The following is a 24373-nucleotide window of genomic DNA, read 5'->3' on the forward strand; positions in this document are numbered from 1 at the left end:
AATGGACATTTGGCATCATTCCCCCAAGCATCACTAAGAAGATGGACTCCCCCACATGCCTAAGGGCACTATACCCAACCCTTTTGATTGGTCATATGTCAATAGGATGTTCCATTGTTGATGATCCATGAACCAGCAGGTGTTGATGAATGTTTTACCTTTGCACATATCTTTTTGATTGCACGTATCTTTTTGATTGCCATAAAACAACAACACTATTCGTGACTCCTTCTTCAAAGGCTTCAAAGCACTGTTGGGCCTTGTTTGCAGCTATGATGTCTCCAAGGACATGTCTCCAAGTGTTAATGAGATATCAGAGGCTGAATGGTACTTTTATAGCAGTGCCTATAGGTGTATCACCTCGAGGAGGGATGTGTTTATAGGCTAGAGGCTGTCCTAGAGGGGAAAAGAGGCTCACATGCTAATAATTCTTCTTATTCCATGTGAAGGGAGTTGGTGAGATTGTGCTCACAACAACAGTGTGTATGTGTTGAATCTATGCCTTCCTGATGTGTTGTATGTTTCAAGGATAAAGAAGAATCTTTTATTTATTTCCTCTTTTTTTAGAAGAGGACTTGCTGTTAGTTTTGAGGATGATAAATGCATAGTTAGAGATCATGAGGACTATGTGATAGTCACTTCTGGAACTTTGTATCATGGGCTATATCATCTTGACAGATATGAGAAGATGCATGTATGGTGACTACCACTACTCCTGCCATGCAAGAGAGGTAGAGTTATGGCATGATGCATATATGGTGACTACCACTACTCGTGCCATGCAAGAGGTAGAGTTATGGCATGCATGCTTTGGGAATGTAAATTTTGGTAGTTTTATGGTTTTGCACAAGCATTATATGGTGATGGATATGCTTCATGTGGACTTGCCCCCGAGACATGCATGTGAAGGATACATTTTAGGCAAGATGCATCAAAAATGATATTTTAGTAAGAGCTGCCAAGAAATTATAGCTCATTCACAGTGATGTATGTGTCCCATGATGCGACCGGTGCATGCTTCAAATGCGGTGGGTTCATACATATTGCTAGGAACTACGTTAAAGGGGGTCAAGATAGAACAGAGGTTGAAAGCAAGGATAAACACGGGGGAGAGATTAAAAGTGGGGAAAAGGAAGTTGGCAGGGGTAAAGGGGAAGAGGTTAAGGGCAAAAATACTGAAGAAAACGTTGGGGACTCAATAGTGAAGGGGAAAATGAGTGTGAGGTAGGCTAAAGATGAAGCTAGAAAGAAGGCAAGTGGGGGTGGTGTTGGGAATAACTGGGGTAGCAAACAATTTGGCAGTTTAAGCCAAGTGATGTACTCGAATCCTTTTAACCCGTTAGGCTAAAGGATGATTTGTTTGTCAGCCAAACTGAGGAAGCCATAGAGAGACTCAAAGGGAGAGGCAATGTGCAAGGTTCTTAGAGATTGTTTGCCAATGAAATGCGAGGTATAAATAGGGGGGTTGGGAAACTAAGAGCTGAAGAAGGTAGACATGAAAGAAAGAGATGGGGAGATCTTTTGGAATCTCTTCAGAAGAAAAGGCAGGTTATGAAACTAAATGCTGAAGAGACAAATTGGTATTTTAAGTGCCAAGTTGGGCTAAAGTGTGAAGATGAGAAATGCTGCAAGAAGGAGGAGGTTAGGTATAAATGGAAAACCTTCACCAACAAAAGGAGACCAGGTGGTTATCTGTTCAAGCTGACTGAAAAGTTGAAAGGCAAGGAGGTTATAGGTAGGGTTGTGGATGATAATGGGCAGGAGCTAAAAGGGTTGAGAGTAATAGCCAAGAAATGGGTGAGTACTTAGGAGCAACTCTCAGTCTCAAGGAGGATCACTCATGTAGAAGGGTTCAAGCCGAATCTAATCTTTTTGAATAAGTTAGTAAGAGTCTGGATCCTGATAGAGCTAAATGGTTCGAAAGGGATATAGATCTTGAGGAATGTTGGGAGGCCCTCTTAAGACTGGGGAGAGAGAAATCCCATGGTTGGGATGGTCTATCTGTGGAGTTTTTATTGCTTTCTAGCCCTCTCTTAAGAACTTTGTTTGGAGAATGTGCAGTGAATCCTTTAAATCAAGCAACCTGGATAGGGACTTACAAGAAGGGCTCGTGAAACTTATCCCTAAACAGAATCCTTATGACAAGTTTAATCACTGGAGGCCTATTATTTTGCTAACTGTTATATACAAAATTTTGGCCAAAGTCATTGCGCCATTAGAATCACCCCTGCTCTTTAGGAGATTATTTCTGAAAAACAGCATGGCTTTATAAAGGGGAGATCCATATATGACAATATTTATGCTGTTGTGCTAGGTAGGGATGTGGCTCTAAGGACTAAGCAAAAATGTATTCTCCTGCAGTTAGACTTGGAAAAGACAATATTTATGCTGCTGTGCTAGGTAGGGATGTGGCTCTAAGGACTAAGCAGAAATGTATTCTCCTGCAGTTAGACTTGGAAAAGACGTATGATAGGGTGCATTGGTCATTTATGGCCAGAGTAATGGAAAAAATGGGGTTTGGCTCCAGAATATCTTCTTGCATATACACTCTCACCTTGGGGGGCAAGTCTTAACTTACTGTTGAATGGAAGAGTAGTTGGGGGATTTGAGGTTAATAGATTAGTGAGATAGGGCTGTCCCCTTGCTCCCCTACTCTTTGCTATTGCTTCTCACCCTTTGATTAGGGCCCTAGAGATGGCCTCCTCTGGAGGGAAGGTGATTGGTTTAAAGTTGAGCAATGGGGAGCAATTGGTTATCCAATGTTTTGTTGATGACTCTACTCTCTTCTTGGAAGCTAGTAATGATAATATTAGGTTGGCTCTGAATATTATACAAGAGTTTCCTGATGCTTCAGGCTCCTAATGTAATAATATTCACAAGTCTAAATTAATCAGTTTGTTTGAAGACAATGACTTTGACTTGGACAGATGGGGGTGTGAGGTGGTGAGGAGAGGTCGGATTATCATATATTTAGGGGTTTCATTTGGGGTGGATGTGACCAACACGTAGCTAACAGACTGGGTAATAGACATATTATTTGTGAAACTAAAGAAATGGGAGGGTATCAGGGTCCCCTTTCATGATAGGGTGGCAATATGCAACACAGTACTGAATGCCTAAAAAGGGTTCTATGTCCTGTGCTGAACTTTGGTAAAGGGCACTGGTATAAGATAATCCGACCTGTGAGGGATTTTGTGTGGAGGAATGCTGGGTCCAACAAAAAGGCTTTGGTCTGGCTGGCTTGGGACAAAATCAGCCTGCCTAAGAGTGAAGGAGGGTTAGGCATTCTTCATCTTCCTACATACTATTGCCAGGTTGGCTGTGCTCCTGCCCAAATGTCTTCATCAGAAGATTTGGTTAAAAATGCTAAGGGAACTTGTAGATTGTTCGACTGTCTATCTTGATGGAGTGTGGCAAGGTCTAAATTGGAAAGATAAAGTGTTCACTCATGCCCCTCTTAAAATAACAAGGTCCCCAGTGTGCAAGATGTTGTGTACTAAATGGAAAGAGGTGTTGGAACTCATGGTCTAGGATGGTTGTGGTAGAGCATCAGGGAACTCTTTAATGTGTTTAGGGATCTGGTGGACTCATAAGTTCAACCCCCCTTCAGCCCTACAGGACTCCATAATAGCCAAAAGATTGAGCAATAAGGGCTTGAGGAGATTTAAGGACTGCTGGGATGAAGTATTAGTGGGATGGAAGGAGCATGAGCAACTAGAGATAGATCTTGCTTTATCCAATAGGGAAGCACAACTTATCAGACTTGTGTTAGAGGAGGTGCTGAAGGACTAGAAAACATTCACAACAGTGGATGAATCTTGTTGGTAGGGATTGGTCTTGGTTTAATGGATCTAAGCTGGACAGAGGCACAACCAGAGTTCTGTACAATGCTTTGAGAGTAAGTGAGGACAATGTCATTTACTGTAACATAATCTGGAAAGTGAATTGGAGCTCTATCTGTTGGAGAAGGAAGTGGAAGGCAATATGGGAGATGGAGATACCTACTAAATCTTAGGTTTTTCTGTGGAGAGTGTGTATGGGAGCTTTGCCCATTGGTTCTAAACTGGTTCAGAAGAATTTCACAAGTGGATGCTGCCCCCTAGATGCAGGACTGCCTTGGAAGATGGGAAGCATGCATTTTGGGACTGCCATGCTGTTAGAGGAACCTCGGTTAAGATTGGGAAATGGGTCCACAGCTGCTTAGGGGTGCAAGGTCAATGGGGGGATTGGTTGATTGACAGATGGGCAACAATTGGTGGATATGTTGATTTGATCTTTAATATTATCATATTTTGTTGCTTATGGAAGATCTGGAACTCCAGAAATTGCATTGTGTTTCAAAAAGCTTGTGATACAGGAATTGATGTTAGTGGATTGATGCATAGATGTATATGTATGTGCTGGTCTATATGCTTGGTTAATAATTGATTTAGACTCTGCAATTATCTGATCCTTCTCCTCTAGGGGTCATTTGTAGACATACTGGATGTGCCTAATGATGTGGTGTGCTGGTTTGTAAGGTCTCAGAAAGCAGAAGGTGAATGCTAAGCCAGTCAGATATGGACCTAAAACAAAGAGATGGTACAACAAGCAAGTTACATCTTTGTTGCCTTTATTGAGAACCCAATAGGGACCATACTAATAGTCAAAATCTAAGGGGAGGTGAAGGGTGATGTACTGGAAAAATAGGCTCCTAGGGGTTGCTCAACTGAAGCTTTAGTTGAAGCTTGCATATTGCTTGGGTACTAGTTGTCCTGGGATGAATCTTCTTTTGTCTCTGATGATGATAGATGGGAGTTAGTGTGTAGCTTGCTTAATGGAAGTTGATTTATCTGTTCTTGATGGGCTGACTGTGGAGTTGGACGGATGTAATGTAAAGTTTTCCCCCTTTTTTTAATAATTATATATATTATTGGTCCCAAAAAAGAAAAGAAAAGAGAAATGAACAATCTGTACCTGAGCGAATCTAATGTGTTGGATTGCCAAGAGGCTTTGCACATGATAGCATGGCAAATAGAAGAGCATGCTACAACCTAACATTCATGGCCGGCCCAGGTCCCCGCCCAAGCGAGGTGTGTAACCTGGCCTTTCATCTCAACCTAAGATGGTAACGTGATGTGCTGGTAACTGGTTAGTTATAAGGCATGTACATTCAAATCTGATGAAAGACGGTCGCTTGCATCAGCTCCAACCATTAGGTCAATCACAGAGAGAGAGAGAGAGAGATAGAGAGAGAGAGAGAGGTGCCAGGTGAAGTTTTTAGTGCAGTGACGGTCAAACCGTTCGCTTTCCTTGAGTTTTGTTGGAAACCCATTATCGGAATTGCAAGTTTTACCCGTGGGTTCTGCACAAGAGAGAGCCTTGCTGATTCATTGATTAGAGAGCCTTGCTGATTCATTGATTTGCAGATCCATGCCCTTGGTCTTTCTCTCTCTCTAGCACGGTGTCTTCTTCTCCCTGGCTCTGCACAAACAAGAAGAGGTTTGCAATGCGGCGAAATGCAGGCATTTGTGCGTGCTGATTTGTGAGCTTTTCGGCTCGTGCTTGCATTGCCTTGGCCTCGGGAGATCCAAGATGACGCGAGGACCCCAAGCCTATGGCGAGGCTTCCTACTGGGACGACAGATACAGGCAGGACACTGGTTCTTTCGACTGGTATCAACAGTACTCTGGCTTGGCCCCACTGCTTCACAAGTATGCGCCCAAGACCTCGCGCATACTCATGGTTGGATGCGGCAATGCCGGTTAGTCTCCCACTTTAATCTAAAAAATTACCGTTTACCTTAATGTTCTTCACATTAGACTAAAGTAAACTCTCAAAATGTGTTTCTAGCCTGCAGTTTAGGTTGAAAAACGTGCCTTCATGCACCTTTCTTTTGTGACAAGCACATCTAGATGACTGCCTCTGGATTTTTGTGGCGTGGCGGTAGGTTGGGGGTATTTGTAGAACTTACTTGTAAATCTTGGCCCTATCAAATGACCTTTTTTTTACAAACTTACTACTTCTTTCCAAAACATAAAAACATAATATGTAAATATATTTTTGTATTTACCTTCAACATATTATTTATAAAACCCTATGTTGAATCCACATGCTATCTTACATGTTTTTAAGTGGCCCCAAGAGATGGTTGGACATTCGATCATCTATGTTGCATGTGTAACATGATCATGTCCCTTATGCATAACTATCCCCATATGCCTTACAGAGAGATGTGCTCCTACAGCTGACCGATGCCGTTTATAGTCTTCTTAACCAACCAAAAGTAGCAAACCTTTGTGCAGAACTGCACACTCAAATATGTTGAAGCAGATCCTCCAGGTTTCTCATGACAGCTTTAGGAGAGATTTCTCTCACAAGATTTTGGGTGGTAAGAGCACATTGTGGCCTTGTACTTTCGGGTTTGGAATTGTTTGAATGGCAACTCAGTGAGTCTGTGGGTGGCATTCCTTCTGGTTTGGCGCTGGTTTACATGGCTTGTTGCAGCTTCTTGTTAGGGTTTGAGTCTCATTATGTGGGGTTCATTGCGTGGGCAATGCCCTCAAAGCAAGAATCAAAGGCTGGCATGCCCAGTGTATTTGCTTGTTTGTATTGCAAGAGTAAATGAATGTACAATAACCACTTACTTCTTTCCACAAGCTGTGAACAGAGAACACCTGTGTTTGGACTGTATGCGGCTAGATGGACTGTTTCCGGTGGGCTGATTGAAGGTCCCCACAATGGTGCATTTTGACGCCTTGTTGTGTTCTCTTCTGGCCGGCCTGTCTTGATGTGTTTTGCTATTGGACTTGGACACCAATGGTGCCTTCTTGCCGGCTGCGTTTGCCTGCTCTTGGCCGTCTTTGGAATGGTGCATTAATGGGGTGAATGCTGGTGGCGCTGGCCTGCCCAACGGCCTTGTTGTGCTTGAAGCGGCTCACACAGAGTGCAAGATATCCTCCACCCTTATGGATGGGCTGCCTGTAGGCAAGGCTAGGGGTGGCACAATTGCATGTTCACACCACTTTATTGTAGGCACCCTCCTTTGGCCCTTCCACATGTCCATTCCGGGCTCAACTTTGGGCATCGCTTGCCCACCGGTTTCAACCTTTGCTTCATAATCCAAAGATACACCCAATCACCTTTCGAAACTTCATATCCCTTTGGTCTTTATTGGCTTGTCAAGTGTAGGCTTCTTGCGCTTTAGCCAACCTGTCTTTTATTGACTCCAGAATCTCCTGGTAAGACTTCGTCAATCTGTTTGCTTCAGGTACTTAAGACGAGGTCTTGGTCAATAGCGACTGGAATGGTCTTCCAAACGCTGCCTCATATGGAGTCTTGTCAATAGCTGAAGAAAAAGAGTCATTCAAAACAGCTTGAACTAAAGGCAAATAAGATTCCCACTTACCTTGCTGATCGTGGATATAACACTTCAGCACATCAAAGGCCAATTGGTTGTAGATTTCTGTCGGGCCATCCGTCTGTGGGTGAAATGCATTGGAAAAATTCAATTTAGTACCAAAGTTATCAAACAATGCCCTCCAAAAATGACTGGTAAACTTGGCATCTCAGTCTGACACTATGGTTCTAGGAATCCCGCGAATTGGGTACCAATGCCTAATGAACAAATGGGCAACATCGTCGGCGGTCACATTGGCCCTACATGGAATAAGCATAACAAATTTGCTAAATCTATCAACTATAGTTAAGCACCAAGTATTACGCTTACTCGGACTGGGAGGCAGATTCGTGACAAAATCCATCAAAATATCTTGGGAAGGTTCCTCAGGAATTGGCAAGGGCTGTAACAACCCTATCTTCTTTCCATGAGGAGCTTTCACCTTTTGACAAATATCACAGTGTTGTACATATGAAAATGTCAGAATATGCAGCGGAAATGATATCCAAACTTGGGTAGACAAGAGCAAGTAGACTGCAGAAAATAATCAGCACAAGAAACACAGAGAGATGTGTGTAAACTCTTCTCTATACACAAGATCCCGAAGATACTGAATGAGAAAGTGGAGGAGGATGGGGGGCAATATATACAAGCCCATGAGGGCAGTCGGCCAGCTCTAAAAGAGGCCCACGACTGAATAAATGTCCACGACTGCTGATATTAGCAGTCGGCCAGCATCTGATGCCCCATGCCTGCACAGAACAAGTCGGCAAGCACTCAGACAGCCCACGACTGATACAGATGCAGTTGGCCAGCTTCAGAGTGCTCCTGGCATCACCTGGCAGCCCTCCAGCCACTAGAAAAAAATGGGAAAAATAGGGAAAAAATACGGGGAGTGTGGAAAAATGATATACGGGCGGGCACACCCACAACAGAGGCCCTGGTGTATACAAATAGACAGGAGATGACTTCTAACACCCCCTCTCAGCTCCTGGCTGTGTAACCAACCCCAGGGAGCTGGAGTGCCGCCTGAGCGTAGCCTGAGGTAGAGACTTCGTGAAGAGGTCCGCCGCATTGTCCTCCGTCGAACAATAAAGTAGCAAGATGTCACCCGCCAAGATCTTCTCACGAACAAAGTGATACTGTATCTCTATATGCTTGGTCCGGGCATGGAAAACCGGGTTCCGAGCAATAGCTATACAACTCTGGTTATCACACTAGATGACTGTGGGCTCCCTCTGTGGAAACCCCATCTCGCCTAGCAGCCTCCGCAGCCATACAACCTCACAAGCAGCACCACAAGCAGCCCGATACTCTGCCTCTGTCGAAGAAAGGGCAATAGTTGGCTGCTTCTTGCTGCTCCAAGAAACCGCTCCTGAGCCGAGGGTAAAAGTGTATCCTGAAGTAGACCTCCTCGTGTCTGGATCTCCTCCCCAATCTGAGTCACTCCAACCTTGGAGCTTGACTCCATTCCCTCCTGTGTAAAAGAGTCCCAGATCCTTCGTACTCTGCAGATACCGCAAGATCTGCAATCCTGCGTCCCAATGAGTCTTCAATGGCGTCTGCATAAAAGAGCTCAACAGCCCCACGGAGAAGCTCAAGTCCAATCTGGTGTTCAGCAACCAGATCAATGAACCAACCAACTTCCGGTACTGCGAGGCATCAACTGGCTCACAAGGATCTGTAACGGTTAACTTTGTGTTCGGGTCCATCGGCGAAGTAATAGGCTTGCAGTTCTCCATCCCAAAGGCCTCAAGCAACTCATGAACATACCGCTGCTGAGAGACGAAAAACCTCCTCTGGGTCTGCCAGATCTCCAATCCCAAGAAGAAGTGGAGTAAGCCTAAGTCGGTCATCTCAAACTCCTTTGACAAGGCAGCCTTAGTCACTCCAATGTGCTCCACATGACCGCCGGTGAGAATGAGATCATCCACATAAAGGATGATGAGTGTGACCATGCCGCGTTCCCGAAAGAGATACAGGTTCGGATCCGCAACCGATCTCTGGAATCTAGTCCGAATAAAGAAGGAATCAATCTTCTGATTCCAAGCCCGCGGAGCCTGCTTAAGACCATACAAGGCCTTACGTAACCTGTAAACCATCCCTTCCGATCCTGGAATAATGAAGCCTGGAGGCTGCTCTACGTACACCTCCTCCTGCAGGTCACCATTAAGGAACGCCGATTTTACATCCATCTGGTACACGGGCCACCTTTGAGAAGAAGCAAGGGCGAGAACGGTCCGAATCGTGGTCATCCGCGCTGTCGGTGCAAAGGTATCCTCGTAGTCGATGCCTGGCCGCTGAGCATAACCCTTAGCCACGAGCCTGGCTTTGTGTTTGTCCACCGACCCATCAGCCGCGTACTTGGTCTTAAAGACCCATTTGACACCAATGACTGACCGCTTCGACGGCCTCGGTACCAACTCCCAAGTGTTGTTCTTCTCGATGGCGTCAAGTTCCACCTGCATGGCTTCCCTCCAAGTATCCTGTGAAAGGGCTTCCTTTACGGAAGTGGGCTCTTTATCCCGCATGATACGAGACATAAGAGCATAGTTCACCTGAAGAAGCTCCGCTGTGTTGCTTTTATCTCGAACTCGATGTGATCTTCGAGGGCCGTCCTCTGTGGTCCACTCGGAGGGTATCTCCGTGACACCTGACTCCCGAAGGGTGTCCATCAACCACCTAGGTACTCGAACAGATCGTGGAGCCTCCTGTGGTCGCGGGGGCTCAACTCCAACTGCGGGCTCAACCTCCCGTGATGACTGAGGTGGATCAACTGGAGTGGTAGATTGGGAATCATCATCAGACTCTGGATCTCCAAGAAGTGGCGGCTCCTCGACAGTGGATGCTGGAACATGCTCGTCAAAGACCACATCCCGGCTGACAATAATCTCGTTCCTCTCTGGATCATACAACCTGTATCCCTTGGAAAGAGAGTTATACCCCACAAATACCAGCTTGCGGGACTTGGAGTCAAGCTTCCCCCTCTGCTTCTTCGGAATATGTACATACGCGTCACTCCCAAAAACACGAAAGTGCGAGACATCAGGTTTCCTGCCAAAATATGCCTCAAATGGAGTCATATGGGGTACAGAAGTCGTCGGAGAGCGGTTAATGGTATGGACAGCTGTCGCCACAGCCTCACCCCAAAGTGGACGAGGAAGATCTCGATGCTCTAGCATGGTCCTCGCCATCTCCACCACAGTCCTGTTCTTACGTTCAACAACTCCATTCTCCGAAGGCGATCCGGTATTGGCCAATTCCCTCTTGATGCCATGATCTGCACAAAACCGAAAGAATACAGTCGAGGAGAATTCCCCTCCTTTGTCAGCCCTGAGAGTCTTGACCTGAAATCCAGACTCTTTCTCCACCATCACGTGCCAATCCTTGAACCGAGCAAAAGCCTGGTCCTTCTGTGAAAGAAAGTAGACCCACGTGAATCTGGTACAATCATCAACAAGCAGCATGAAGTAGAGAGATCCTCCCAAGGATGGTATCTGCTGTGGTCCACACAAGTCAGTGTGAATCAACTCCAAAGGTTTCGAAGCCCGCCTGGAAGCCTGCTTCGGAAAGGATTCCCTGTGCTGCGTACCACGTATGCAAGAACTGCAGCGTCCTTGCCTACTACCAACATCTGGCAAGCCAACCACCATCTGGTCCCGGAAGGCGCGACGCAAAGCATCCACATTTAAGTGGCCAAAACGAAAGTGCCACAAATCTCCGACCTGAGAGCCTGTCAGTGAGGAGAGTGCAGAGAGCTTGTAGATGCCGTTCTCCACACCGCCTTCCCAAACAACTTTGCCTGTCTCACGGTCCCTTAGAGCAACTGAATGCTCCTCAAATTCCACCCGAAAGCCAGTCTTGCATACCTCATGCACTGACAAAAGATGAAAGCCCAGAGCAGGGACATAAAGAACACGGGAAGCATGCTTGCTCCCCTTGCCGTCGGGAATGATCTCCATCCGGCCCTCACTATGAATCGGAATAGTGGAGTTATCACCAATAAAGATACGACCTGACTGCCGCTTCAGATCCAGGAAGAAGTCACGGGATGGAGTCATGTGCCTGGAAGCACCACTGTCGAGAATCCATTCCCGAGTATCCTTTGCGGTGAAGCCAACTGCCTCCTCGCTCGAAGACGATGAATCATCGGAGTCCACCATCTCCAAGTGCACAAATGCCGGAGTCTTCGCAGCTGAGGCTGAGGACTCAGCACTCTTTCCTGTCCGCTTAGGGCACTTCCTCCAGTAGTGGCCTTTCTCGCCACAATCATTCCAAGATCTTTCGGCCTTCAGCTTCTCTCGTTCTGGATCAGGTTTCTTCTCGGAAGACTTATCTGGTGAAGCCTTCCCTTTACCCTTGTTGGTATTACGGCCTTTTGACCGTTGGCCAGTTAAGGCCTCCGAACCTCCGCCGTGAGGAGGGTTCGTGAAACCGATCCCGTCAAGTGGGAAAGACTCCGTTGGACACCCACACGCTTAATAGCACAACTTTAAAACCACAAATTTGAAATGGACAACTTAAAACAACTTGAAAAATAATTGAACAAAAATGGAAAGATGGACACCAGCACTGGGGCCGGAACGGGCCGACCCCCCCCCTCAATATATGATATATTTATTGGGAGTATTTAAAGAATACAATGCTCCATGGGTTCTGAGAACCAGATAATGTCCATGTACATATGAAAACAGTACCAAACAAGTAGGCTCGAATTTCGATGTAGAGACTCGAAGCAGAACGACCACCAGTGTGGTCCAATCTCTGCGGTCCTGTGCTTTCACTGGACTCCGCGGAGAGCGCCTCACTGGTGTTCCGAGACCACGCACAAACAGGCGCTCTCGTACTAACGCCTGGCTCTCCCGATCTCAGCACCTTTGGACCGAGGTTCGCCAATACAGCTTGGACAACCCGGCACCGAACGGGTGTTGGCCGAGCGGGATGAATCTTTTATCAGATTTAAACATATAATACTTTACTCAAATCTGAAAATCACTTACTTGTAGATGGTTGATAGGAAACCAATACTTGTGGTTTGCTGAGTATGAGACCACCCTTGTTGAAGAAAGAGTAGCCTCGTGAAGAATCACCAAGACAAGTTCCACCACAATGGGCACAACCGCCTCTTGCCTGATTGGAGAAGGAGTGCACAGTCACTTGCAGCCTGCTGGACAGTAAGAGCAACTACTTTGTTGAGATGGCACAGTTGCCTGCAGGAGATGAATAGCAGCGATCGCTTGGTTGCTTAAAGTGGGGGCAGCCGCCTGTAGATAATGGGCAGCCACCAATAGTGATTACAGAGGTGCAGCCTGAGGTGCAGCAGTGCTGTAGGAGAAGAGTCGTTGGTACAAGTAATCACAGCCGCCTACTGTAGCACCAACTTGTAAAAGGGAAAACGACTGGTTGCAGTAGTGTACACAGCCGTCAGTATGAGAAGGTAGCGCAGCAGTCTGGAGGTGACAGCCGCCTGCAGAAGGTGCAGTCACCTATATAGGAGATGAAGCAGCCGCCTGTGGAGATGTTGAGGCAGTCGCTTGGATGGAAAGTGAGCAGCCGCCTGTGGGAGTTACAGCCAACCGCCTGGGAGAGAGGGAGCAGCGTGGAGTAAACAGCCGCCTCACAGTTGATGGAAAACAAGCTGCCTCAGGGGAACATGCGCAGAGATGGTGGTTCTCTACGTAAGAGGGAAGCGATGGATTCTACGCTTGAAGGGGGCCCTTTTTTTAATAAAATTTAAGTGAAGATACCACTAAAGATTTCCCACGCATGCATGAAAGGGAACTAGTGGGGGTTGGTGACCATGCCCACCCCCACACTCACTTAAAAGTGGGGCTCCCCACCTTGGCCCCAAAGTGGGTGCCCAAAGGGGGTGCCCACTTTTAAATAAGTGTGAACACCTAACCTTATAAAATAAAGGGTTAGAATAAAAAATATTAAAACAACATGTGTAACATACTTACCACCTGTTCACATGCACTAAAACTCGTCAGAATACAGAGCAGACTTCACGACTCACTAGCAGGCGTCCCCGCTCAGTAAGTAACACGTCAAGCAGGCAAACACACAAATACATGTCATGCGAAAACAGTTTCAAACATGCAAAATATGTGTGCATGTGCAAAAAGTAACATGGACATATCTCCCGTTCATGGAACATGTACAAAATATCTGTCGGCACAAAACTGGCACGACATAAAAACATAAAAACCTGGTCTTCCTATGGAGTGACAGTCCCATAGGTAAGACACAGTTCCAGGCACGAGTTTCCCTATGGTGTGACAGTCCCGTAGGTAAAACACGGCACGAATACTGGCTCTTCCATGGCGTGACAGTCCCATGGATTGAACACAGTCCAGGTCATACAGGGGTGGCACTGGTTTGGCTCCCGTCCATACGACACCATCTTGCTAACACACGGGTGGCACCAGTCTGGCTCCCGTCCATGTCAGCAAAATACTGGCCTCTTCACATGAGACACCGGCTTGGCCTCAGGTGAACGAGACGCAAAAGCTAGGAATGGACCAAATGGTCGGCCAATTGGTGACATCCCCCCGGGCTTCTAAAGAGTTGATGTCAACTGAAAAGCCTCAAGATATGCCTGCAACAATTGCGGATAATCTGCAAAATAATCCTCATTTACCCATTTGGCATCAATAGGCAAATAATTCTTAAACTTCACAAGGTATCTCCTGGAAAGCTTTCCTGCAGGTAGCTTTCTCTCCTTGTGAAAAACAATCTGTTCTGGCTGGAGGATCTCCTCAAGCTCTTCAATTTCTGGCGGATCTTCTGTGACAGGCTCATCAGGATCTGGCCCCACATATTTCCGAAATAGACTCACATGAAAAGCATTGTGAATCTTCCAATGACTAGGTAAAGCAAGTCTGTAGGACACTTCATTGATCTTGTGAATCACCTTGAAGGGTCCATAATAGCGAGGAGAAAGCTTAGGATATGATCCTTCTCGTCCTGGCCTCTTCCGAAGCCTAGCCTTCTCAAATTTCAGCAATACCCAATCACCTTCTTTGACTTCCATGTCCCTTCTATGCTTGTGAGCAGCCATTTTATGCTTATCCTGAGATCTTGCTATGGCTGTCCGCACCTGACCAAAGGCAACATCTAAGTCACGAACATATTCATCAGCTGCAAATATCTCATCCTTTGCTCGAAGGATAGGTGGCAAGACCACTCTGCCATAAATAATCTCAAACGGAGCCTTTCCTGTGGAAGCATGGATTGTATTGGTGTAGGCAAACTCAACAAGTGGAAGATACTTCTCCCATGCAATCTTTTGATCTGCCACATAACATTTCAATAAATCCAACACAGCTGAATTTGCAGCTTCACTTTGGCCATCCGTTTGGGGATGATAAGCTGATGAAAACTCAAGCTTAGTACCCATATTATCAAACAAAGCCCTCCAAAATAGGCTTGTAGTCCTGGGATCTCTATCCCCAACAATGGATTTAGGCATACCATGATGCTTGAAAATATTAGCAAGAAAAAGCTTTACCATATGATCAGCTTTAATGGTTTTCTTAACGGGCGAGAAATGAGCTTGCTTGCTAAACCTGTCCACAATAGTCCAAATAGCATCATTCCCATGCTGGGATCTAGGCAAATCCATAATAAAATCCATCGTGATACTTTCCCAAGGTTGCGAGGGAATAGGCAATGGCTGAAGCAAACCTGGAGGCTTTTGCCTGTCAAATTTCACCTTTTGGCAAGTAATACATGCACGCACATAAGCCTCAATGTCTTTACGCATGCTTGGCCAAAAGAAATACCTCTCAATCATGCGAGTAGTAGGCATAATACCTCTATGACCAGCATATGGTGGAGCGTGACATTCGTCCATAACCTTTGGACGCAAATCCTTCACCACACATAGGCAATTATCCTTCATGAGATAACCCTCATTGATAACATAAGAGGCATGTGAATGACCAGCCATCAAATCAGTCCATATATGGCAAAAATCAGCATCCAAATGATACAAATCTCTCATAGCAGATAGATCTCCATGAGAGGCCACTGAGACTGCAGCAACATAAGGCCTCCTAGATAGTGCATCGGCCACTACATTTTTCTTTCCTGGAGTATGCACAATCTGAAAATGAAACATGGAAAGAAAATTTGCCATTCTCATCTGCTTCTCTGAAAGCTTGGTTTGAGATAGAAAATATCTCAAGCTTTGATGATCTGTCTTGACTACAAATTCAGCCCCAAGAAGGTAATGTTTCCAAATCTTTAAGGCGTGAATTACAGCCAAGAGCTCTTTCTCATAGATATCCATATGAAGCTCAGCATCATGCAAACGACGGCTCTCGTATGCAACTGCATGCCCTTCTTGATTTAGGACAGCTCCTATGCAATCACCACAAGCATCACATTCAACCACGAATGACTTGTGCAAGTCAGGAACAATCAATACTGGACCACATATGATCGCATGCTTGAGCTGCAAGAAAGCATCCTGTTCCTTTGAAGTCCATTTGAAAGCAGTTTTCTTCTTCGTGAGATCATGTAGAGGAGTGGCAATCATGGCAAAATGCCTTATGAAACGCCTGTAATACGAACATAATCCCAGAAAACTACGTACTTGATGTACGTTTTGCAATTCGGGCCAATTCCGAATAGTCTCTATCTTTACAGGATCCATTGTAATTCCATCCTTGGATACAATATGTCCCAGATAATGAATCTTTGAAAGGAAAAACTCACTTTTCTTGGCATTGACGAAAAGTTTATGCTTCCGCAACTCTTCGAACACTGTGACCAAATGAGTTCTGTGTTCCTGCTCATTCTTGGAGAAAACCAAGATATCATCAAAGAAGACTCCTGTAAACTTGCGATGGGGTCGGAATATCCTATCCATCATACGATTAAAAGTAGCAGGAGCATTGGTAAGACCAAAAGGCATTACCAAGAATTCATATAATCCGAAGGCTGTCCTGAATGCAGTCTTATGGACATCTTGTGGCACCACGCGAATCTGGTGATAACCACTCTTCAAATCAAGTCTGCTAAAGCAAGCTGAACCATCAAGCTTATCCAAGATATCATCAATACGTGGAATAGGAAATCTGTTCTTGATGGTAAGCTTGTTCAAAGCTCTATAATCTACACACATACGGAATGATCCGTCCTTCTTTTGAACAAGAAGCACAGGAGAGCAGTAAGGTGAGGAACTGGGCTGATCCAAACCTTTCTCTAAAAGCTCGTTGACCTGCTTCATAATTTCTTCTTGTTGTGCAGCACTCACTCGGTATGCGGGTTTGTTAGGAGGAGAACTACCTGGCACAAGATCTATGCGGTGATCTTCGGGCCTTTGGGGAGGTAATTCACCTGGCAACGAGTCAGCAAAACAGTCTTTGAATGCATTAAGAAAATTCAGCCTATCATTAGACATAGCATCCACATTTTGTTGATTTGGCACAAGACTATCACGCACAAAAACCAAGTACGCTGAAAGACTCTTTTTCATTGCTTTATTGATTTGGATGTGTGATACAACTGGGATGGAATCCCCTTCTTTGCCAGCATCAATAAAATGCATGCGGCCTTTATGCATAAAAGAAATCATATTGGATTTGTAGTCTTTGCGGGGCTCAAGCCTATGGTGCCACGGCTTGCCCAACAATACATCACATCCATTCAATGGAGCAACTAAGAAATGCTCATTATCAAGATAGCCCTGTATATGGATACGCAACTTCCCAATCAAAGGGGTAACCTGCACCTCTTTACCAATAAATGCAGCTTCGGCTTCAATCTGAGGTCCCATGTTTTCAACCTCAATACCCAATGCAGCTTCCATTTGCATAGAGATGAAATTGTCAGTTGCACAGTCATCAAACATGAAAAGTGCGGGCTGATCCTTGATTTGCCCCCAAGCCTTGCAAACCATACGCTCTTTTGCATCATGACCTGTATTACCTTGCACATCAGGAACTGCATGAACATTTGCTTTGGTGTGCTTGTCCTCGTGCTTTGGTTTGCGATCTGGGCATTGTCGAAACATGTGGTCTTTGCTACCACAAGAAAAGCATTTTCCATCCTTAGCATATTGCTCTCTTTGCTCCGGGGTTAATCCAAATTTGTTCTTCCTTGGGCCCTGATCTTTAGATGTGTTATTTTCAGCTTTACCACCTTTGTAAGGCTCCCGGAAGTTCTTTTTAGGTGGCTGTCCATCCTTTTGCTGGTTTGGGGCAGCCTTGTCCTTCCCCTTGGAACCTCCTTGATCCTGCTTGATCTTGAGTACCAATTGCTCTGTAGCAAGAGCAGAAGCTGTGAGTTGTTGCAACGTATGTTTTGGGTGCAATTCAATACCCGATCTATATGCTGGTTGCAATCCAGAACGAAACTTCCTTTTTCTTTCATCCTCTGTGATTAGCATGAAGGGAGTGACTTCCAGCAACACTTTCCAAAATTTGTTAACATACTGTTGCACACTCTCATTATCTTTTTGCTCCAACCTATCCCACTTTTGAGTGAGAGTTTGCTCTGCATTGGGTGGCAAGAACTGAGCATAAAATCTATCTTTGAATTCCTTCCAAGTGGAGATGGGATCCTTGGTGATCTTTTCAGTGATCCACCAATGGGCAGCAGTCCCTTTTAAAAACATGCTAGCATGGCGCACCTTTGATTTTTCTGTGAAATCCTCATCGCTAAAAGCAATGTCGAACTGTGCCACAAACGCTAGCACCTTAGAAGCATCATGTTCACCATGAAAGACATCAAATTTGACAGATTTATCACCTGCTTTAAACTCCTTGAGCTTCCTGGCATGAGGCTCATGGTCCTCTCTTTTTCTTTTCCCCTTATCCAGCGGGGTAGCCCTGTCTGCATGGGCTCCATGGGCCGTCATAGAAGCTTCATGGGGCACGGTGGCATGTGCTCCACGAACTCGAAGCTCAGATGCATGTGACTTACCTGCATGTGGCATGGTCTCTCCATGAGACAACTCAGAAGGCAAAATTTTTCTGGAAGCAGACCTGTCACCATGAGATACATATCTTGCATGCATGTAACTTTCGTGCCCTCCATGAGCACTGGCATACATATATCTGTCAGGCTTAGTGCCTTGGGGAGAGGATGCATGTCGAGAGGTGACAGTCACCTCTTCCTTTTGCATAAAAGATTTCAGCCTCTGGGATGCGGGATCTCCATGCTTCAAACGAGGTGGATTTCTGAAAATCAGCTCTCCGTCATCCCCCTCTTTGATATCACCTTTGCGAAGGAGATAGGCAAGTGCCAACTCCCTTGGTTTCTTGCCCACTTCACGAGCCATTGATTCAAAGGTTACATCAACCATAGCATCAGCCTTCCTGGCTTCAATAGCACTTTGTAGATGAGGATCTTCATGCAAAAACTTTAATTCTTGCTCTTGAGCCTGCAAAAGTTTTCTCATATGTTCCATTTCAGCCCTCATTGCATCAGGCTCTTGTTCAAGCATAACTGTCTTTCCTGGAGACAGTTGACCCTTGGATTCAGTATCCATAACCCTTTCAAGGGGCTTGTGTCTACCTCGCAGGGCATCAGACCCACGAGAGGCACTAGAGGGACCCCTCGAATTTGGTACTTCCAAAGGGTTGCCTTGGCTGTCCATTGTGTTCAAAGTTTGCTAAAAGCGGGATGTCCAGTACACAGGTTCGTTTCCCCACTAGGAAGAGGGAAACAACCGTGCTCTGATACCAATGAAACCGATCCCGTCAAGTGGGAAAGACTCCGTTGGACACCCACACGCTTAATAGCACAACTTTAAAACCACAAATTTGAAATGGACAACTTAAAACAACTTGAAAAATAATTGAACAGAAATGGAAAGATGGACACCAGCAGTGGGGCCGGAACGGGCCGACCCCCCCCCTCAATATATGATATATTTATTGGGAGTATTTAAAGAATACAATGCTCCATGGGTTCTGAGAACCAGAGAATGTCCATGTACATATGAAAACAGTACCAAACAAGTAGGCTCGAATTTCGATGTAGAGACTCGAAGCAGAACGACCACTAGTGTGGTCCAATCTCTGCGGTCCTGTGCTTTCACTGGACTCCGCGGAGAGCGCCTCACTGGTGTTCCGAGACCACGCACAAACAGGCGCTCTCGTACTAACGCCTGGCTCTCCCGATCTCAGCACCTTTGGACCGAGGTTCGCCAATACAGCTTGGACAACCCGGCACCGAACGGGTGTTGGCCGAGCGGGATGAATCTTTTATCAGATTTAAACATATAATACTTTACTCAAATCTGAAAATCACTTACTTGTAGATGGTTGATAGGAAACCAATACTTGTGGTTTGCTGTGGATGAAACCACCCTTGTTGAAGAAAGAGTAGCCTCGTGAAGAATCACCAAGACAAGTTCCACCACAATGGGCACAACCGCCTCTTGCCTGATTGGAGAAGGAGTGCACAGTCACTTGCAGCCTGCTGGACAGTAAGAGCAACTACTTTGTTGAGATGGCACAGTTGCCTGCAGGAGATGAATAGCAGCGATCGCCTGGTTGCTTAAAGTGGGGGCAGCCGCCTGTAGATAATGGGCAGCCACCAATAGTGATTACAGAGGTGCAGCCTGAGGTGCAGCAGTGCTGTAGGAGAAGAGTCGTTGGTACAAGTAATCACAGCCGCCTACTGTAGCACCAACTTGTAAAAGGGAAAACGACTGGTTGCAGTAGTGTACACAGCCGTCAGTATGAGAAGGTAGCGCAGCAGTCTGGAGGTGACAGCCGCCTGCAGAAGGTGCAGTCACCTATATAGGAGATGAAGCAGCCGCCTGTGGAGATGTTGAGGCAGTCGCTTGGATGGAAAGTGAGCAGCCGCCTGTGGGAGTTACAGCCAACCGCCTGGGAGAGAGGGAGCAGCGTGGAGTAAACAGCCGCCTCACAGTTGATGGAAAACAAGCTGCCTCAGGGGAACATGCGCAGAGATGGTGGTTCTCTACGTAAGAGGGAAGCGATGGATTCTACGCTTGAAGGGGGCCCTTTTTTTAATAAAATTTAAGTGAAGATACCACTAAAGATTTCCCACGCATGCATGAAAGGGAACTAGTGGGGGTTGGTGACCATGCCCACCCCCACACTCACTTAAAAGTGGGGCTCCCCACCTTGGCCCCAAAGTGGGTGCCCAAAGGGGGTGCCCACTTTTAAATAAGTGTGAACACCTAACCTTATAAAATAAAGGGTTAGAATAAAAAATATTAAAACAACATGTGTAACATACTTACCACCTGTTCACATGCACTAAAACTCGTCAGAATACAGAGCAGACTTCACGACTCACTAGCAGGCGTCCCCGCTCAGTAAGTAACACGTCAAGCAGGCAAACACACAAATACATGTCATGCGAAAACAGTTTCAAACATGCAAAATATGTGTGCATGTGCAAAAAGTAACATGGACATATCTCCCGTTCATGGAACATGTACAAAATATCTGTCGGCACAAAACTGGCACGACATAAAAACATAAAAACCTGGTCTTCCTATGGAGTGACAGTCCCATAGGTAAGACACAGTTCCAGGCACGAGTTTCCCTATGGTGTGACAGTCCTGTAGGTAAAACACGGCACGAATACTGGCTCTTCCATGGCGTGACAGTCCCATGGATCGAACACAGTCCAGGTCATACACGGGTGGCACTGGTCTGGCTCCCGTCCATACGACACCATCTTGCTAGCACACGGGTGGCACCAGTCTGGCTCCCGTCCATGTCAGCAAAATACTGGCCTCTTCACATGAGACACCGGCCTGGCCTCAGGTGAACGAGACGCAAAAGCTAGGAATGGACCAAATGGTCGGCCAATTGGTGACAGTTCGTGAAACGTTCCTCTTGGTCCAAGACCATTGGCACAAGCTCCTCCCATGTAATGGTGCTGAGCCTGCCACTCGTGATCAACGAGGAATAGAAAGCGGAATACTGACCAGGCAAGTGGGAAAGTAACGTGATGGCCATATCTTCGGACGATATCTCTTTCCCAGCTTGAAGGACTTCCTGCTGAAGGGCCTGTAGCTTGTTAATGTGTTCCCGCATCGTCGAAGACTTTGCAGGGTTCATAACCCGCATCTGCACTTCCAAGGATATCCGCTTCATGGGTGACACCCTTTTGTACAAAGAAGCCAAGTGCTCCCATATGCCTCTCGCCAGCGTCATGTGCTTCACATGGTTGATCACCTGTGGTGTGCAATTGAGGAATATAAATGACCGGACCCTGGCGTTGACACGGTCCCACATTTGTGCCTGTGCCTCTCGGTCCTTCCTCGCTGATAAAGCCTCCCCTTCCTCAGCTTCTGGCCTTGGCACCCCTTTGATAATAAAATCAGCAAGATCATATGACTCCAAAACTGACTCCATCATGACCTTCCAGATGCCATAATTGGACCCGTCCAACTGCCGATCCACTGGGAACGTGGGGAGAGTCGGAATCTTCACGTGCTTCTCAGCCATCTCGAGTAAATCCGCCATCTCGGAGAGTAACGTGAAAGGGTGGGTGGGTGGGAAAAATCTCGGAGAGTAACGTGAAAATATGCAAGTGGCTGTCCAGCCCCTCTGCCCGCCTTCCTCTTGCACCTTCACTTCCCGTTCAGCCCGAAACAGTCCACCGACCAGCAATCTGTTGCTCCCCCTCTTGCTCAGAAAAACGCCCAAGATCTCCTAGAGCCTAGGGCTCTGATACCATGTCAGAATATGCAGCGGAAATGATATCCAAACTTGGGTAGACAAGAGCAAGTAGACTGCAGAAAATAATCAGCACAAGAAACACAGAGAGATGTGTGTAAACTCTTCTCTATACACAAGATCCCGAAGATACTGAATGAGAAAGTGGAGGAGGATGGGGGGCAATATATACAAGCCCATGAGGGCAGTCGGCCAGCTCTAAAAGAGGCCCACGACTGAATAAATGTCCACGACTGCTGATATTAGCAGTCGGCCAGCATCTGATGCCCCATGCCTGCACAGAACAAGTCGGCCAGCACTCAGACAGCCCACGACTGATACAGATGCAGTCGGCCAGCTTCAGAGTGCTCCTGGCATCACCTGGCAGCCCTCCAGCCACTAGAAAAAAATGGAAAAAATAGGGAAAAAATACGGGGAGTGTGGAAAAATGATATACGGGCGGGCACACCCACAACAGAGGCCCTGGTGTATACAAATAGACAGGAGATGACTTCTAACAGAAAACACATCTCGCCTCATCTTTGGCCAATAATATTGCCGTTCCAACTTCTCCAAAGTCGAATTCATGCCCCTATGACCACCAGTAATGGCGTCATGGGCGTCATGGAGAAGAGCTGCCCTGAACGACTTCATGATACATAGTCGGCCTTTGTAAAAAAGCCAATCATCGCGTATCAAAAAGTGGCATGGTCCTGCGGCATCCAATGCCTGTTACCACTGTGTACCGAATTCCTCGGAATCTGCGTACGTGTGCTTCATCCTTTGTAGACATGTTGCTTGAGTCGATGGTCGTGCCGGAGCAAAGTTGGACCATCCAAGGATGCTCTCACGCTAGGATGTGGCGTGTGTTAACAAGCTGAATCTAATACCAATGTAAGATGTGGCAGAATATGTGTAGATGAAAGGACCTGTCACACAAAGTCTCACACCGCCTTCTATATCTTGAGTTTCGTGAGTCTTTAGCAATCCACTTTCTCACTTCAAACTTTAGGAGAGAGAGAAAGAAAGAAAGAAAGAAAAAAAGATATATTAAGCGTCTGCTAAAGACCCAATGGGCCTATGAGACCAAAGTGATGCAATAATGTCCAGGGCATATCTCACCACGGAAAGGAAAATAAAACAGAAAGAAAACATAAACATAGCTATCTCGCTGGGGTGATAAAAAACTGTCCATGGAAACTCATCATGGAATACTAAGAACATAGAATCTTGAGAGCGACATCAGCTTCGAGTAGATGGTATACCACTCTCCAAAATATCAAGCATGGGGCTAATGAGTATGGCCGAGAAGTCTCCCTCAGCTATGTCACGTGGAAAGGTAGCTCGATGGCGGTGGAGCATGTCCTGGATCTGGAGCTGATGAGATGATCATGGCCGACGGGGGGCCCAAGGGCATCGGGCACGCTAGAATGCAGAGGCTCGGTCCAAGGTAACTCCTCTCGGGCGAGGTAGGTCCAAAGCAGCTCGTGGAGGGTCCACAAGATTCACTATGTCCGTGTCCACCTCCTGGGTTTGGAAGAAACTGGTGATGGTTGGCTAGCGAGGGAGGGACGGGGTGGCTGGGGATGAAGCTCTCTCAAGAAGGTGTCCCTGTGTCTGCGGAGCTCATGCAGGAAGAGGCCTAGGCAACGCTGATCCTGGAAGTCAATGATCCTGGAGAGTGGACCAAATCCCTCACGAAATAGACAATGAAACCTCCCACGTATCTCATAGTATACTGGGCAGCGGCATATGTAATGCTCCTCCGTCTCAACATCTGTGTGGCATAGTCGGCACATCCCCTCCTCTCTAGGTCTCCGTATGAGTTTCTCGGCTCTGAAGATGCGCTCAGCTCTACCTGTCTCCACTCTGAGGCGGTGGGATGAAACCCGTATCTGGCCAATTGCAATCCGCATGGCATGGGACATGTGAACACTCAAGTAGCCCGGCTGCTGGATGAATCCATCCTCAATGAGTGTGAGGAAGTGATCTCTGTAGAAGTGCATCTTCGTGGGGAGCTCCGGAGGTGTGATCCATGTGCAATGTGTAGAGGCTGAGAAGATCAACCAGATAACCCGGTTGGTATCCTCTTGAAACAGCCGGAGAAAAGGGGAGTCCAAACTGTACTGAAGGGAGGGTAGGCGGTCCATGCAGAGCCCATATACTGAGAACCAAGTGGAAACTAGCGCATACCATACTCTAGAGTGGCCCTCAAGTGCTAGCTGTCTGGAGGACTTCATGGCAAGCCTCGGGTACCTGTGGGGATCCATGTGACTGATGCAATGGAGGTATGTGACTGTCTAGAAGAGTGCATCCACTACCATCAGGGCTGCAGCAA

The 24373-nt window shown here is 46.4% G+C and overlaps 1 protein-coding gene across 4 annotated transcripts in view; it reads left to right on the top strand.

Annotated features, from left to right (window-relative positions):
- The first annotated feature begins 4975 nt into the window (after positions 1 to 4975).
- Positions 4976 to 24373, top strand: part of LOC147636399 (uncharacterized) — a 42991-nt gene continuing 23593 nt past the window's right edge. For 2 of the 4 annotated variants that reach the window (XM_086801836.1, XM_086801839.1), the window contains exon 1: positions 4977 to 5743. In XM_086801836.1, coding sequence (XP_086657962.1) covers positions 5575 to 5743 — 169 coding nt within the window. In that variant the 5' untranslated portion in view covers positions 4977 to 5574. Of the gene's footprint in view, positions 5744 to 24373 lie in introns of all 4 variants that reach the window. The other 2 variants (XM_086801837.1, XM_086801835.1) reach the window with 2 other exon arrangements.

The sequence above is a fragment of the Cibotium barometz genome, chromosome 8 (assembly GCF_041138505.1).
Source record: "Cibotium barometz isolate CiBa-2024 chromosome 8, ASM4113850v1, whole genome shotgun sequence".
Lineage (NCBI taxonomy): Eukaryota > Viridiplantae > Streptophyta > Polypodiopsida > Cyatheales > Cibotiaceae > Cibotium > Cibotium barometz.